General features: G+C 43.9%; 1 protein-coding gene across 3 annotated transcripts in view; it reads right to left on the bottom strand.

Annotated features, from left to right (window-relative positions):
* The window catches only part of NEDD4L (NEDD4 like E3 ubiquitin protein ligase), a 352,866-nt gene that overhangs the window by 224,066 nt on the left and 109,928 nt on the right, over nucleotides 1-18,872 (bottom strand). For all 3 annotated transcript variants that reach the window (XM_087715361.1, XM_087715363.1, XM_087715362.1), the window contains exon 2: nucleotides 2,364-2,437. In XM_087715361.1, coding sequence (XP_087571487.1) covers nucleotides 2,364-2,437 — 74 coding nt within the window. The remainder of the gene's footprint in view (nucleotides 1-2,363; nucleotides 2,438-18,872) is intronic.

Here is an 18,872-nt window from a genome sequence, read left to right as displayed (position 1 = left end):
TGCCCACACTGCCAAAAGCACCAAAACCTGGTTCAATGACCATGGGATTACTGTGCTTGAACTCGTCTGACCTGAACCCCGTAGAGAATCTATGGGGCGTTGCCAAGAGAAAGATGAGAGACATGCGACCGAACAATGCAGAAGAGCTGAAGGCCGCTATTGAAGCATCCTGGTCTCCCATAACACCTCAGCAGTGCCACAGGCTGATAGCTTCCATGCCACGCCGCATTGAGGCAGTAATTGCTGCAAAAGGGGCCCAAACCAAGTACTGAGTACATATGCATGCTTATACTTTTCAGAGGTCCAATATTGTTCTATGTACAATCCTTGTTTTCTTGATTGCATGTAATATTCTAATTTTCTGAGATTGTGGATTTGGGGTTTTCATGAGCTGTACGCCATAATCATCACAATTATGACAAATCACGGCTTGAACTATCTTGATTTGCATGTAATGAATCCTATCTCATATATTAGTTTCACCTTTTAAGTTGCATTACTGAAATAAATGAACTTTTGCACGATATTCTAATTTTTTGAGTTTCACCTGTATATACACACACAAACAGCTCCCTCTGCATATAGATAGATAGATAGATAGATAGATAGATAGATAGATAGATAGATAGATGGATGGATGGATGGATGGATGGATAGATAGATAGATAGATAGATAGATAGATAGATAGATAGATAGAGAGATAGAGATAGATAGATCTACACACACACACACACACACACACACACACACACACACACACACTTGCATATTATCTCAACAATAACAAAAGTGCTTCAGGGGGCTTCAGTCTCAAAAGGGTGTAAATGGGATAGCTAAGAGCATCAGTAACAAAATCCAATACAGGCAGGGCTCAAGGTTATGACAGCTTGTTCAGCGATCATCTGAAATTATGACAATGCTGAATAAGGGCACTTATAACCCTCAACCCTGAGGTTATGGTCATTGCGGTTCCCCTGCAGTCACATGAACACGATCTGAGCAGCTGGCAAGCCATCTGCATTTACGATTGGTTGCCAAATACCCCGTGATCATGGGATGGCCATTTGCAACATTCCCTGACAGCTTCCCCAGAAAGTCAATGTGGATGTTGTGGCCCGCCAGCGGCCAGTAGAGCTGGCAGCAGATTCGGATAGTGAGGAGGTTGTAGAGGAACATAGGCCAGTCCTGGAGTCTGGGGAAGGCTCTGATGAGGACTCCGTGTCGGAAGCAAAGTTGGGGCCAGAGCAGTATACCAGATATCAGCTGCCTTCAGAGTCAGACATCAGTGGGGCAGACAAACAGCTGGAGCCTGTTCCCAGCGTGTGCATGCGCAGAGTTGCCAGATGATGAAGAGAACAGCTAAAGAACAGGGGTTGACTTGGGAGTAAGGCCACAGGTGGACAATGAATGGCCACTCCCAGAGGGAATAAAAGAGGAGTGAAAGGGGAGTGGAGTTTGCAGGAGGCAATTAGTTCGCTTAATGGGCTCATGACTCTCCGAGACTCCTTGCCAAGTTTTGCAGATATCAGCCTGGCAGCCCTCCAAGCCAGATACAGTCTGTGACTGTAAATCTTCTCTTGAAAGACTTTGCTGGATGTGCATGAGAGGAATTCACAGTAAATTAATAAAATGAGTTTTTGTTGGGACAAGAAGTTTGCTTCATGCTCTTGGGAAGCCGGGGTCAATGCAGGGGAAGCCTGCAGGGAAGATTGTGAGTCACTGGGGCAAGCCTTCGCACCATGGGCTTTCTCATTATATGCCCCCACATCCTCTTTCCCTGACTTTTAGGAGCTCCTATTACACCAAGCCCGCTTTTCCCTGACTTACACACAGTCTTCCTCATCCCCCTGGGACACCCCCTGCGTTCCTTAACAGGGACTTCCTCCACTTCCTCCTTAACAAACCACATGCCTTAAGATACAACAATAACCCAAACTGCCTGCACTGTCATTGCTAAGCAATGTGGCCATGTGACATCATTACAATCACAACTGTTAGCAAGAGTTCCAACTGCAGTTGGAACTTGCAATATCATAAGTACAGGTAAGACTGTTACTATAACAACATCACATGTTTTACCAACCCACTTCTAGGAAATGTAATTAAGCAGCCTCTAAAGGTTTTCCAAACCAGCTGAACATTAACATGCTCTGCAAAGGCCATAAAGTGGGAACCACTTTTATGGTATGGCATTTGAACCCCAAAGAAACTGCATCAGAGAGCAAGAATGATATATAATCACAGCATTCTTTATTAATTTCTAGCCTGCATTCTTTAGAGAAACAAAGCTCACAATTGCTTGCACAAAATAAAAGCCACTGTCCATTATCACACAACAATTTCAACAGCATGGCATACACACCTGGCTCCAAAGATGTCCTTTTTGGCAAGGTCTATTCCAGCTACGACTTTAACTCGAAGGACACGAGATTCTTCCTGAAAAAAAAGAAGAAAGAGTAGATTTAATTTTCATTCATCAGGTTTGTATCTCACAATGCAAGCAGCATTTCAATTACCATATTTTTCTGAGTATAATACGCTCCGGAATATACAATGCACCTTAGTTTTTGGGAGGGAAAGCAAGAAAAAAAATTCTGCCTCTGCCAACCAGCACCCATCAGTATTCATCTGACTAGCATCCTAGAAGCAAATAGCGAACAGCCAGGTCAGCTTCAGCATGTTATTGCAGCCTGATTTCAGCCTCTGCGCATCACATTTTTGGCCTCTGCGCATTGCATTTTTGGGCAGTTTCAGGCAGTGGGGAGCAGAGGAGGCAATTCCCGCTGCCTGAAACAGCCCAAAAATGTGATGCACAGAGGCCAAAAATGGGGTGTGCAGAGGCCGAAATCAAGATGCGCAGAGGCCGAAAACGCAAGGCACAGAGGCAGCAATTGGCGGAGATGTGCTCTGGCGATCCCTGCAGCTTTGAACGGGTCTGAAACGGAGCATTTGGAGGCCAAAAACGCGAGGCACAGAGGCGGCGATGGTATGTGGCAATTCCTGCAGCCTGGAACAGGTCTGAACGTGAGGCGCGGAAGCTGAAAATGGCCAGCAGGTGTGGGCCAGTGGGCAGGGCTACATTCAGTGTACAAGACGCATCCAAATTTTCACCCTCTTTTAGGAGGCAAAAAAAGTATGTCTTATACTCCGAAAAGTACAGTACAGGGGTGGGCTCCTGCCAGTTCTAACCTCTTCTATAGAAGAGGTTCCACAAATCTACAGTGCCGTTTAGAACCGGTTCCCCCCGCCCGTCCGCACATTATCAAAATGAAGAACGAGAGGAGGAATTCTGAGAGTTGAAGTCCAGAAGTCCACAAGTCTTAAAGCTGTCAGGTTTGAACACCCCTGGGTTTTTTTTTCCTAAAGGGTTAGGGATACAAGGTTCTTGTAACTTGACAGCTTTAAGACTTGCGTACTTCAAATGCCAGAGTTTCTGAGCCAACATTTTTGTTGCTAAGCAAGAGCGTTGTTAAGTGAGTTTCAACACATTTTACAAGTTGGCCATGCCCACCCAGTCACATGACTGCCAAGCCACTCCCACTAGATCACATGGCCAGCAAGCCACTCCCACCCAGTCACATGGCCAGCAAGCCACTCCCACGAAGCACGCCATACCTACAGAAGAGGTTCTAAAATTTTTTGGTACATTACATCAGAAAGCTGTTTTAAATATAATGTCCCTCAGTAGCTTACCATTCCTGACCATGTAGTCCAAACCGTATCAAAGGCACCAGAATGAGAAAGATTGATAAGAAAGACACTACAAAAGATGCGATTGAGCTGCTTAGAATTTATCTAACACTTCTGAAGAAAGGAACGTTTTCTGCTTGCTTGGTCAGAGTAGTTCATTCATGGGATCTATTACCATAGGAACATTCACTGAGAGTATACAAGGAGTTGGGAATACACTACTCCACATATGGATTTCAGACAACAAGCAGGTGGTGAAACTAAGATATCCTTCAAAAGAACCCTTGAAGCTCAGATTTTTCCAACCTTATGTGTCAGACCTGGAAGCCACCTTTTACACTGAGCCTTCAGGCCTGCCCTAATTTCTACCGTGGGAAAATAGGAGGGGGGATTGTATAGAGTCTGGGTGAGATATAGTCAAAATAACGTTCTTTTCTCAGAGTCAAGGCCACCTTGCCCTGCAGCTGAGATGAGGTGTCTGTTTTGTTTGTTTATTGGATTTATATGCCTGGGAGGCATCTTCAGCTTTGGACAATGTCTGATTGGACCATGTGATGGACATGTGGGTGCTGGGCAGGGGCTTGGACTTTCGTTTGGGTGGGGAAAACCTGGAAACTTTCAGATTCGGGTTTCCCCAGATGTACCAATATGACATCTCTAATAAAATGGAACTTTGAGGAAACCCAAGCCTCGGATTCTTCTTTCATTTGGGGGTGTTACTTGGAACCTTGACACTTACGTTTATTCCATCCATTTTCTCTGTTACACGCAGGTTAACAGGATTTTGCCCAGTTTAAACATTTTTTGAGAGATGTTCTCTTTAAGGCAACTGTATAATTTATCTTGTATATTTTAATGTCCAAACATTTTCATTGCTAGATTCCAAGGAGTGCAAAACACTAAGGGATAATTGTGTTCCAATTTGCATATTCTGGAAATACGATATTTTTAGTTTCTGCAAACTGAATGAAATTCTCTCCAATGGGGGAGATATTTAGAAGCAAAGGATAAACTAATAAAACACTAACTTTCGGCTCTTTGATAACGAGTGCTCCAATATTTAATCGTTGCTTGAAAGAAACTTCCCCTCTTTCCTTATTTTTCCTTCCTCGCTCTCTTCCCATCTTTCCCATTTTTTCTTTGTCTTTCCCTTTCTCCTTCCCTGTCCCTTCTTGCATGCTCATTCCCAGGGCGGTCCCAGGGGCCAGATCTAAGTCTTGAGTTTTGACACCTCTGATTTATGCTTTCAAAGAGCAGCCAGCCAATACTGGGCTGGCCTACTTTCTTCTTATCCCAAATTCTTAGACTACAGGTGGGATACAAGGTACTTTACAACTTTGCTAGGAGGTACGCCAGAAGAGATGGTAGCACCTAGTTGACCAAGGTTGATCTCATGCCAGTTGAGCACAGCTGGACCCAGTTGGCACTTGGGTGGGAGTTTTTTAACTGGGGAGTTAAAAAAATAAACAACAACAACAACAACAAAAAGAGAATTGCAATGAGTTGCATATTGCTGCCAAGAAAGCATCTTAGATGTGTTCATAAACGTGGCTCAATGGAGAATTTACGTGCTATTGTTTAACGATACCAACAATTAAAAAGCTTTTTCCTCCAGAATGCCGGGAAATCTGGGAGTTGAATTTCACATCTCTTAAAGTTGCCAAAGTTGAGAAATACTACTTTCGATGATTAAATTGGAAGCTGGTAAGCTGTGGGAGGTGGAAGAAAAACCAGTCTCTTCAACTTTGTTGCTTGTATCCTTATGATTTATATTGATGTTGATTGTTTCCTGATTGCTTATTTGTACCCTATGGCTATTATTAAGTGTTGTACCTTATGATTCTGGACAAATATATCTTGTCTTTTTATGTACATTGAGAGTATATGCGCCAAAGACGAATTCCTTGTGTGTCCAGTCACACTTGGCCAATAAAGAATTCTATTCTATTTTATTCTATTCTATTGTGGCAAGGAAGACCTGAATATTCTCATAAATAGTTGCCCAAACTGCAAATAGATCCAATGAGGCCAAAAGGAGCTGCCCCTACTTCAACGTATCTGACTTTATCCTGAGAAAGTATGACTGGCATCTTGTTTGCGTCTTTCTCCAAGTCACATTTAGCCCCCGGAAGTCTGTTTCCTTCCTAACCTTCCCGAAATTGATGAAAGCCATTTCATTCCACTAAGGACTTGGCAGGTTTTTAGTCTCCATCTCTAATGGTTCTGTTATTGATTACTTGTATTGTTTGGCTTTTAAAATTGTGTTTCAACTAATTAATCTTTTCGTTGCCTGAGAGGCCTTGGAGGCAGAAATCAGGCTCAAACTGGGAAGGGGAAAAAAAAACCCAAACATCTCAGTTTCCCAACAATAGCCAAATCTATCAACTATAACAGCAGAATTCTGGAAACTGCAAGCTGGAAGGACACCAAGTTACAGAACCACTTTCAATTATGTTTCTGAAATGAAAAAAATTTAGGTTAAACAGAACAAGACTTCTGTTTAGAAGGACTGCAAGCTCCATTCAAAACCAGTTAAGAATTGCTGGCAGTGAATACACACACATACAAACACACACAGAGAGACACACCTTTGCTATTTCACAATTGATTAAGTCCAAGAATATGGGTATAGATAATCCTCAACCAGTTGCTAACAATGACATGAAGTTAGAATCCCCCCGCCCAACACAAAAAGCTACTTATGTCCTGTTTTCGACCTTGCAAAGACTGCACATACACTCCTGAAGTCTCAAAAATGAATTTTGGATACTTGACAACTGTCTCACTTTTATGGCCACTTGTGGCATCCCTTAACCACATGACCAAGATTTGCAACGTTTTTTTTTTGGCAGATTCTGGCTTTTACTTCTAACTTTCAGCAAAAAAAAAAAACAACCACTGGAAAGAGCCAATTTACTTATAAACAACTTCGGTGTGCTCACTTAATGACCACAACAGAAAATGTCATAAAATCAGGTTTCTGGTCATGTGATCCTTCACCTTCAACCACAACTTATGACCGTAATTCTGGATTCAATTAGAGTCATAATCTGAGGACTACTTGAACCATAATCTACCTATTATAGTATCACCCAGATATTTTTCTTCTTTGAAAAGAAATCTGAAAAAAAATATATCTTTCATCAATTGGTATATGGAAGTTTTTTTCATTTCGATAGAATTTTTACACAGCTACAAAATGTGGAAGACACAGAAGGTAACCTGAGAAATCCATCTTTTTTCAGTTTTTATATTAGATGTATTTATATTTATTCTACATTCCACCGATTCTTGCCTGGAAGCGACTCTAGGTAACTTGCATTCATTAAAAACCAATAAACAACATTAAAATAATAATAATAACATCACTTAGTTTAAAAATAACAAGATGGGAAGGAAGGGAACAAGATTTTAGGAACTGGATTAAAGCAAGATTACTTGCCACCAAGAAACATACTGTATGTTGACTTATTATTATTTTGCCTTGAATTTTTCTTCCAGTTGCTTGTTTAAGGGGAATCATACCCAAACCTCGCTTAATCAATAGAAAGGAAAAATGGGATTAGGTTTATTTTACTGATGTTTTAAAATGAATTGGAATAATACTTTAATAATTTGGAGAAATGTTTTCAAAACAGAAATATTTGCACTGTAGGAAGTTAACACCCACCCTTCTCCTAGAAAAATGAAATATTCTAGGAAATATTAAAAAGGCAGAATATTATATTTCCCTGGATGAGAAATGGAGAAACAGGTTTTTAGGCAGGAAACAGAGTCACTCCTAATAGCCCCCACCATCCTCAATAGCCCACAACAGATGTCCGCACTTAAGAGATAAAGAGATAGCTAGGTCTATTCATAGGCAAATGCCCTCACCCAAGCTCCAACAAAGGTAGGATTAGCCCTCTACCCATCTCACCACATGGCACCTGGGAGATTACATCACCCAACAAGACTCAACCAAGCCTGGGACTCAGGACAGACTAGAGAGTTGCCCCTGCATAGCTCCAAGGGAGTCTGACAACCAATCAGAATACAAGCTCAAATTCAAAAGCCCAAAGAGGGTATAAAACTCAGGCACCCTCAGCATCTCTTCCCCTTTTGTCTTCTTCACCCAACATCTTTAAGGCATGGGATCCTGTCCACCATTAAAACCAGCTTTCCAAACAGCCACCATGTTTCTTTTTCCCCACTTGGAACTGAACCCAGAAGGACATTCCTTCCAACAGCAATAAATTATGTTTCCAATACAGTACTTGTGGTGCCCTGTGAAGCACAAGAGTTATTGCTATTTTAACCAAATATATCACAAAGGGGAGTACTGGGGAAGTGGCAACAGGAAAATAAATTACCTTCACAAAGGTAGACATCCTGCAGTTCTATTGTAATTTGTTTTTTTAATTCCAATTCTTTTTTTAAAATTTATGACATACATGCAGGTGTACATCCCAAACATAACAATAAACAATAGTGGTTAAATTACTACCAGCCTCATCTGCTCACAAAAAGGTAATTAAACAAATTATGTTACAGTTTAACATTGCGTGCCAACTCAATCACACTTGCTTTTCTAACACTTTTTTCCCATTTCTTCCTCAAGTTATGATGGACATACAGTGTTTTCCAGAAAATAAGACAGGGTCTTATTTTCTTTTGATCCCTGAAATAAGCACTTGGCCTTATTTTCAGGGAGGTTTAATTATTTTTGAGGTGCAGGAGGTGACGAGCGGGGTCACCTCATGGCTGCTGCTGTGTTGCAATATTTTCAGGGAGAGCTTATTTTAGTGCATGCGCTCAAAAGCCTGATAGGGCTTATTATCTGGGGAGGTCTTATTTTGGGGAAAACAAGGTAGTTCAACGCATGGCCTAAGCCGCTTTCCTGCTTCTCTTTGCTAACTTTCATAGGTGTGTTCCAGAGTAAAATGAGCGGCAGGGGGGGAAATGCAGATAAATCAATTGAGACATTTCTGCCATGGTGTCTCCAATTTAAACTAAGCCGGAAGTTGGGGATTCTAAGTAAAATCTGGTTGCCTTTGGCGTCTGCAGGAGATCTTGGAAAACTTGCAAAAGTTTTTTATGCTGTTTTATTGGAAAGGGGTGAAAATGTGCTACATTGCCTTTGGAAACAGGCCCCCTGGTGGCCCAAATGGCTGACTGCAAGGCATAATATTTGGAGTTTGCCTTCTATATTCTGCCTGAGGCTGCCCAACACCACAGCCCTTTAGCAATTGTCTGATTATTACGATATGGTCATCACTGAAGAAATATTAAGCACGATGACACACAAGCTGCAAAACTGGCCACCCAACCCTGACAGAAACCTTTCAGGCAGTGTTTCTCAACCTTGGCAACTTTTAAGATGTGTGGACTTCAACTCCCAGAATTCCCCAGGGAAGCAAGACTGCCTGGGCAATTCTAGGAATTGAAGTCCACACGTCATGCACCAAAGACAAATTACTTGTGTGTCCCATCACACTTGGCCAATAAAAGAATTCTGTTCTGTTCTGCTCTATTCTATTCTAATGTTCTATTCTATTCTAATGTTCTATTCTATTCTATTCTATTCTATTCTACTATTCTGTCTATTCTAGTCTTCTATTCTAGTCTTCTATTCTATTCTATTCTATTCTATTCTATTCTATTCTAATCTATTCTTCTATTTTAATGTTCTATTCTAATCTAATCTAATCTAATCTATTCTATTCTATTCTTAAAGTTGCCAAGATTAAGAAATAGTTCTTTAGTTTTATAAGTTGGCTGATCATCATATATATATTAGTCGGCACTTCAGATCATGCTTTCATTCCAGTAAAAATAAATATTAGCCAACGTTTGAACAGCTATTTTCAAAGATTTCCATCACAGAAAGTATTCCTTATATCTTTCTGGAAAACCAAACTTGCAACGAATAGTCAACTGCCCTTAAAAAAAAATAATGAGGAGTTTTTCTTGTGAGTGGTTGTTGGTTGGTTTGCCCATAAGCTATTTTCTTTCCTTTCTCTTCCTGTGGAAGCAGAACATGGCCATTGTGCAATTTTCTTTAATCCCAAAGCTGCTGTTCGGAGCAAGAAAACGATTTCTTTCTCCCCTCTGTAAGGAGCGTACAGCACAATCTAAAAATAGGCTAGAAAATAAACATTTTAATCCTCAGGCGCAAACGTATATGCTTTGCAGAAGTATATACAAGACTATTGTAAAACAGACTCTTCCCCACATTGCCAAAGAGAAACAACTTGGCCCTTTCAGGCATCAAACCTAAATACAGTAGGTCTGTGATGGCAAACCTATGGCACAGGTGGCGCGCAAAGCCATTTCTGAGGGCACGCGAGGTGTTGCCCTGTCAGCTCCAGTGCGTATGTGTGCAATGGCCAGCTGATTTTCGGCCTTGATTTTCTGCTGTTTCTTGCCCTCCGGAGGCTTCAGGGAAGCCTCCTAAAGCCTGCAGAGGGAGAAAAACGGCCCAATGGGCAACCCAGAAGTCCGTTTTTGAACTTCCGGTTTGTGTGTTGGTCTGTTTTGTACCCTCCCCAGGCTCCTAGAAAGCCTCTGTAGCCTGGGGAGGGTGAAAAACGGACCTACTGAGCCCACCAGAAGTTGGAAAACAAGCTGTTACCTGCCACGGGAGGGCCTCGGGGGGGGGGGGGGACAGGGTAGGCCGTTTTCGCCCTCCCCAGGCTCCAAGAAAGACATGTGCACAGGACAGCAGGGACCCCCCCCCTGCTGTCCACGCAGCATGCACAGGGGGCATGGCGAGGGGAGGGACATTAAATTATGGGGTGGGCATGAGAGAATGCGGGATAGCACATACACTTGCTTTTGGCACCCGAGACGAAAAAGGTTCTCCATTCACTGCAGTAGGTGATGTTCCTTCTCTGACTAATAAACTACCCCAGCAGTACAGGTAGTCCTTGACTTATGATCACAACTGAGCTCAAAAACTTTGTTGCTAAGCGAGAGAGTTGTGAAGTGAAGCTCTGCCGCATTTTACGACTCTTCTTGCCACCATTGTTAAGCGAATCACTGCAGGTGTTAAATCCGGCTTCCCCATTGACTTTGCTTGTCAGAAGGTCTCAAAAAGGGGATCAGGTGACTCTGGGACACTGCAACAGTCATAAATATGAGTCAGATGCTAAGCGCCTGAATTTTGATCACGCGGCAATGGGAATACCGCATCAATTGTGTGAAAACGGTCACTTTTTAAAATGCATTGTAACTTTGAACAGTCATTAAATGAATTAGTGTAAGTTGAGGGCTAGCTGTAACCGTATTGGCCAAAACCCCAAACAGATAATTGAGCTTATTTCTACTTTTTTCATTCAATACATTCTGAAACACAATTCTAGAATATATCAGATCTTGATATTACGAGTTTTACTCCAGCAGATATTTTTCCCAATTGCTGCAAACAAATTCAGGAAAAGAGATTTTCACTATAATTACTTATTCCTCTTGGACGCCACAAAAGAATTATGGAGGAGTTCAGTCAGTACCTAATTAACATCTCCAAATCTTAAAGACAAAACAAATTCTACTTCCGTGCCAAATTCCAAGTTTTCAGAAATTTCTGGCACTAGCATACTACACAATCATGTACCGATACTTACATTACAGGGGGTGCAAGTCTTAAGAAAAACAATCACACACACATTAGGAAGAAAAGATTAACTTTCATGTATTGGGAAAAATGGTTCCACCACAAATCTGCGAAGCCCTTATCCACGGAGACATAAGCGTGCAGCTAAACGCTAAACCTAACCCTAAACCTAAACCTAACCCTAAACCTAACCCTAAACCTAACCCTAAACCTAACCCTAACACAAATCCCTAAACCTAATCCTAACCCTTACCTTAATTGAAATCGGCTTTCTGCCACGGCGCCGTTTTAAAGCGCCCTTCTGTTGCCGCGCTGTTGTCGCGGCGGTGATGATGTCGCGGCTTTAGCGCCGCAATTTTATCACCGCGATTTTGACGAGCGCGGTTTTGTCGTGCCACGGGGAAAAACACACGCAGGTTTTCCTTGACCCTATCATCACAATGGAGTCCAACATTTCTACAGTTGCTAAGTGAGGCAGTTGTTAAGCGAAATATCAGGCTTATTTCTGTGTCCCACCGGGCTTCAATGCACATTTTGAAAAAGTGCACCAAAAAGTACAGCTTTTCTGGCAAGATAAGATTTCTGGCTGGGTTTTTCTTCTTCTTCCGTTCACTCATGTCTGATTCTCTGAGACTGCCTGGACAATTTCCAGTAGTTTTATTGGCAAAGATTTTCAGAAATGGTTTGCCAAGGCCTCCTTCCTGGGACAGAAAGGAAGTGACTAGTCCAGTGATGGCAAAACTTTTCCGGAACAAGTGCCGAAAGCGCATGCGCACATACGTGAATGCGTGGCACATGCATGTTATCCCCCAAACCCCCAAACCCCCAAAATGCAATGTGTGTGTAGCCCCTGCACATGTGCCCCAGCCCCTGCATGTGCACCGCCCCCTGCACATGCACACATGGCCCTCCTGCATGCCCCCCTACGCTCCCCACGCATGTGCACCACACCCCCTGCATGTGACCCCCTTTCACGCACCCTGTCTCTTGCGCATGAGCACACAGCTCCCCCCACATGCGCACAGCCCCCCCTGTGTACCCACGGCAGAGACCCGTCGACCAGCTGGCTGGCAGGAGGCATACAGGCATGCGAGGTGGAGCTGAACAAGGGCAATGGCTTGTGTGCCCACGGAGAGGGCGCTGCGTACCACCTGTGGTTTGCCATCATGGGACTAGTCCAAGTTTATCCAGCTGAGCTTTGTGCCTAAGCCAGCAATAGAACTCACAGTCACCTCTGGGTTTCTAGCCCGATTCCTTGATCACTACAGTATATCAAACTCAGGAAGGCTTATAAACCCACCAATTATCTTAATTGGATCCCCAATTCATGGAAAACGCTGACATGAGAGACAGAGATGACATTTATTGCTGGGCTTAACACTGTCAGCAAAGCAGCTAACAAAGCAATCTGCTGCTCCCTCTTCACAGCGCATGATTTTTATGACTGGCATGCGCTCTTTCATCACACAGTTCAAAGGTCCCCGACTGAACATGTGGACTAGACCCTTATTCAGTGGAGGAACTGCTAAAGCACTTCAAACAGACGACTAGCTAGCCTCTGTTTGAAGACCTACCTGTACTGAAGGGGAACATAGCAATTTATGGGGAGCAGCTCTCAACATCAGGAAATTCCCTTTATATCTAACCTGAATCCACACCCCTTAGTTTTAATCTATTGGTTCTTCTCCTGCTTTTTAGAGTAATGGAGACAGTGGTGGGTTTCTGCTCGTTTGGCCCGGATCGGGCAAACCGGTAGTGGCGGCAGCAGGAGGCTCAGCCCACCCCCACCCCCAGACCCTTCTGTAAATGCACAGAATGCGGGCGCGCACGAGCAAACCGGTAGTAAAAAAAATATGATAACCCACACTGAAGAGGGACCAAGACTATTTCCTCCTCCAAATGACAGCCTTTTGATTTCTGAAGCATGCTATTGTACCTTCCGTCATTCTTCTTTTCGGCCAATGAAATCGTTTCTTAAAGTTTTCGTTGCAGAATTCAGTTTCCACTCCCACCGTCACAGCCCGTGAGGGCGGATCTATGGCACCTATGCTACAGCTAGCACACAGCGCCCTCTCTGCGGGCATGCGAGACATCGCCCCAGTTCTGCTCTGCCGTGCATGCACGGGAGGCCATGTGGGAGGAGTGTGTGTGGGGGCACATGTGAGAGGAGCAGGTGCAAGCACGGGGGGTCAGATCCCGAAGAGGAAACTCAAATACTTTGGCCACCTAATGAGAAGGAAGGACTCACTGGAGAAGAGCCTAATGCTGGGAAAGATGGAGGGCAAAAGAAGAAGGGGACGACAGAGAATGAGGTGGCTGGATGGAGTCACTGAAGCAGTAGGCGTGAGCTCAAATGGACTCCAGAGGATGGTAGAGGACTGGAAGGCCTAGAGGAATGTTGTCCATGGGGTCGCGATGGGTTGGACACAACTTCGCAACTAACAACAACAACAATTGACTCATATTTATGGTGGCTGCAGTCCCCCAGGTTCATGTGATCAACTTTTACGAACCGCTGACGGCAAGCAAAGTCAATGTGGAAGCCAGATTTAACAACTTCAGTGAGTCACTTAACAACAGTGACACGAAATGTAATAAAATAGGGCAAAACTCGCTTAACAACTCGTCTCGCTTAGCAACAGAAATTTTGAACCCAATTGTGGATATAAGGGCTACTTGTATCGCACATTGCTTCCAAACTATACTCTCCTGTATAATCAAGAGTGAAAAACACTATGGTAATGAAAGAGATGCTAAGGCAAAAACAGCTTCATACCGTATTTTTCGGAGTATAAGACGCAACCCCCCCCCCCCAAAAAAGTGGGTGGAAATGTCTGTGCGTCTTATACTCCAAATATTGTGGCAGGGGAAAGGGAGGTTGGTACATTGTTGATCAGCTGTTCTAGAACAGGCGGCATTGGCGAACGAGCCACACTGAACAAATGGGTGGCAAATGAGTGGCGGTGAATGGGCCATGCTAAACAGGCAGCAGCGGAGAATAGGCGGCAGCGAATGGACCGCTGCAAATGGGCTGCGGCGAATGGGACACGGTGGCAACAAATGGGCCACGGCAAACAGGCGATATGAATGCTGGGAGGCAGAAGCAGATATTTTTTTCTTGTTTTCTTCACCAAAAGTCTTATAGTCCGGAGCGTCTTATAGTCTAAAAAATAGAGTAATTCTTTGTGTTATCTAAAGCTAAAATATCCACAAATAAGGCCAGAGTTATTCACCAACCTTGTTGACTTTCCGGACTAGCTTGCTTGGATGCAATAAGCCTGCTTGATAAAAACAAAAAAACGAGGCAATGTAGGAATAGATAGCTGTGCATTACTCGCTTATTCACAATGTGGCTTATTAGGTGAATTCCCAGTGGAATCAAAACATAATAATGTTCCAGATGAGAGAAAATAGGAGGAGTTCTCCCACCAGCACAGAGAGCAAATATTCTCTATTCTTCCACGCTGCCTATCAATCACCAGGATGCCCCGAGAAAATCTCAGGAGGCCAAAAAAATCCACATCTTTTCTTACAACAGCAACAGCCATAAATGAAACTGTCGACAGACTTAATAATACCTGAGAGCAGCATCTTCGTCTATTTTTTTTTTTACATGATAAAAAGTGCAAACATTGACTCAAGTGGTGATGAGGACAGTCCAGACACTTATGCAATTGCTTTAATTACTCCCTTAGCCCCTTGGTTAGGGTAGTCACCACGACTTGATAGAGCCTGAGACTTAGAATAACTTTATTGTCAATTTGAATGTACACTAATCGGCATATATTAAAATGAAATTTAGTTGCATGCAGCTCTCAAAGGGTCACCACCTCCAATATACACTGCATAAAGGTGAAGGTTCCCATCGCACATATCTGCTAGTTGTTCCCGACTCTAGGGGGCAGTGCTCATCACAGTTTCAAAGCTGAACAGCCAGTGCTGTCGGAAGACAGTGTGGTCATGTGGCCGGCATGACTAAATGCCGAAGGCGCACGGAACACTGTTACCTTCCCACCAAAGTGGTCCCTATTTTTCTACTTGCATTTTTTACGTGCTTTCGAACTGCTAGGTTGGCAGAAGCTGGGACAAGTAATGGGAGCTCACTCCATTATGCAGCACTAGGGATTCGAACCGCTGAACTGCCGAACTTTTGATCAACTAGCTCAGCATCTTAGCCACTGAGCCACGCATCCATATACACTATATAAACGTGACTAAATAAGTAAATACAAAACTATGCATATACCCAGATATATGACATTATATGATCTGTATTATATGAGATGTATTATATGAATATATTGATATTCACAAATTTGCCACTAGGATCCCTTAGTGCAGGGGTGTCAAACTCGATTTCATTAAGGGCCACATCAGGGTTGTACTTGACATTGGGGGGAGGGGAGGCTGGTGTGTGTGTGGCCAGCTCGATGTTCCTCGGGTCTGGGGTGTCTGTGGTGGCCCAAGCACTCTGCCAGCAAAAATAGCCCCCAAGCTCCGTTTTCAGCTGTGACTGCCTCCTGCAACCCTCTACCAGCAAAAACGGAGTTTGGGAGGGCCGGACAAGGCCCTCCCAAGCTCCATTTTCACTGGCAGCAGCACCACAGACCGGTGTTTTGCTGTTTCCAAGGTAGCCCCGCAGGCCAGATCTAAGCACCCCATGAGCCGGATCCAGCCCACGGGCCTTGAGTTTGACACCCCTGCCTTAGTGAATCCGAGAACCAAGTATATAATGTATTCTAAGCTAGATGTGGCTTCCGTGCAAGTTACGACAGAGTAAGTCAGTGGGCCCAAGGCATTCTGCAGATCCCAACTACAATGCCCAGAGGCACTACTGAATATGCCCAAGGTCATCTCACTTAGCACTGGCAGGCCTTCTGCCCGACTCCACTTTGACATCATATGTGCAATATCAACAGCAATAAAACAGTAACTAGTAGTACATTGCAAAGAAAAACAACCACCATTGAAAACACCTTCATTTATAAGAGCGTCCATTGAAAAGAAAAGAAAAATAGTGAATAACTGCACCCAAGCGCTTCGTAAATATGCCAATCTATCCAAAGAAAGAAAAGACAAAAAGATGGGCATTGATAATAAGCTTAATCTAAGGGGGGTGGAGAAGGATGGCTGGGAGAGGATGGTTCACCTGTTTCCCTTTTGATCAGTCACTCAGTCAATCACTCACTCAGTCCCAAAGTCTGACTGTCAAAAGGGAGCTGGACTTCCATACTTTTTTACACAAAAAAGTAAAGAAGCATCTTGGATGAGAAGAAAAGCCCTGGACACCCAGCTGCCTTTTCAAAAGCACCTTTAGGATAAACATGATCTGGGGGATTGAGAATCTCCACAGACAGACATTCAGTCAGTCCGTCCATCCCTCCCATCCAATCCATCCATCACATTTCTAGGCCATCCCTCTCTAAAATTAATCTGGGTAGCTTCACAACAAAAACAAGTAAAGCAAGGGCAAATACCGCTCACTCATCATGAAATCTCCAGAATCGTAAAGCCTACAAATGTCAAATTTGGCACGTATGTTCCTCTTGGCTTCTAGGTGCTTGCTAAGAAAGGATTTTTCAAAATGACCATCAGATCATTAGTATTTCTTATACAGTAATTAATAGGCTGTGATGCTAAGGAGTTCTACTCCCCCTCCCCACCTGAAAAGAACTCTGTTCTAACTGCCAGTTGCCTCACATTCCATTACCTTAGTTCAAACGGGCACTCCTTCATTCAGGAGCCTTCTGGAGCTCCTTATAGTACTAAACGTCGGTACCTCACCAAAATGTCTACACCTTCCACCTATGGAACTGCTTCCGGACTCAAGGCGGCGGGAGCGATATTCCCTTATGTGTTTCCATCACCGACCACCACTGAGCCAACAGATTGTGAACCGAATTTCCTCTGTATAGCCCAATCACATAGTTTTGTCGAGCCGAGGTGGCGCAGTGGTTAGGGTGCAGTACTGCAGCCACTTCAGCTGACTGCTAGTTCTGCAGCTCGGTGGTTCAAATCTCACCGGCTCAGGGTTGACTCAGCCTTCCATCCTTCCGAGGTGGGTAAAATGAGGACCCAGATTGTTGGGGGCAATATGCCGACTCTGTAAACCGCTTAGAGAGGGCTGAAAGCCCTATGAAGCGGTATATAAGTCTAACTGCTATTGCTATTTGCTATTGTCATGAATCACGGCTACCCAGCTAACAAAATATAAAACAGAACAGCAGCTACCTGGAGGGAGCAAATCCACCCTGCCAAAAATCCCCCATCCTGACTTAAAAGCACCTGAATACACATTAACTAAAGACTTGGCAGCGGAAGCAGATTTTAAGGGTTGTTCAAAGGCAGGTAGGGAGAGCTGTATGAATTGTGTGTGTGTGTCTGTGTGTGTGTGTGTAAACGAGTGCACACACACTGTTCTAGGTTCAAGCTGACTTTGCGAGAGCAGGAAGGATTTCTTAGTGGCTGGTAATTCTCAGGGAGGTTGGATGGCTAGTGGCAGCATGCTTATACTGCTGAATTCCAAAGTCAACCCTGCCTGCAGGAACGCAGAGAATGTAAACATGCAACTGGTTTCAACGGATGGCTCAAACACCAGTTTCTGAAGAGCGAGAGACAGTAAGGCAAATGCCGAAGGCAGAAACAGCATGAGAAAGCGGAGGCACAGTCCTCAACTTATGACCACATTTAGGAGCAGAATTTCCGTTGCTAAGCAAGGGGGGGGGTTCTTAAGTGAGTCACATCTGATTTCATTTTGACCAGGGGTGGTATTCAGCCGGTGGGCTTCCACTACCCGAACCGATAGTGGAAGCCCACCCACCCTGGCTCTATACCGTCCTATTTAGGCACGTTTTCCAACCAAAGTGCATGCGCGGAAGTCCAAACGCATGCGTGGATGGGGCACGTGCAAGCAAAACGCGTGCACACGCGCACTCACATTTGTGAACTGGTAAGGAAAGTAAGTGAATACCCACCCCCTGATTTTGACCATGGTGGTTAAGCAAATCACTGCAACCATGCAGTCATTAAGTGAATCAAGCTTCCTCCATTGACTTTGCTTGTGCAGTTTGGAAAAGCAATGCTCTCATTCAGATAAACTCGTGATGCTATGGGCCCAGCTTCCCGAGCCTGATGTCCTTTTCTATACGTTTGAAGGGGAAGCTAAATCAATGGTAGCCTCTAGCAGCCACACCCACAGCGGGGAAATCCCAGCTTTCAAATTACATGACAAGCCGACTGGGAAGACTAAACTTTTTCTTGTCCTTGGGAGACAACAACTACTTGTTATGCCTTCAACAAGTCAAATGAACTTCCCTCTGGACAGTATGACCTTTGTATGCCACTACGAAATCAATGGACTCATAAAACAAAGATATTAGGTTCAGAAATGTGCCTTACGACTATGCTTTATTAGGACTTTACTAATCATTATAGTCGGGGTGCAGTGGTTAGAATGCAATAAAGATAAAGGTAAAAGTTCCCCTCGCACATATGTTCTAGTCATTCCCGACTCTAGGGGGCGGTGCTCATCTCCGTTTCAAAGCCGAAGAGCCAGCACTGCCCCAAGACTTCTCCGTGGTCATGTGG

Source organism: Thamnophis sirtalis, unplaced genomic scaffold (assembly GCF_051295495.1).
Source record: "Thamnophis sirtalis isolate CommonGarterSnake01/CBP01778 unplaced genomic scaffold, rThaSir2_p1.2 scaffold_5, whole genome shotgun sequence".
Lineage (NCBI taxonomy): Eukaryota > Metazoa > Chordata > Lepidosauria > Squamata > Natricidae > Thamnophis > Thamnophis sirtalis.
The sequence above is the reverse complement of the archived record's forward strand: the minus strand, read 5'-3'. Positions and strand labels throughout refer to the sequence as shown.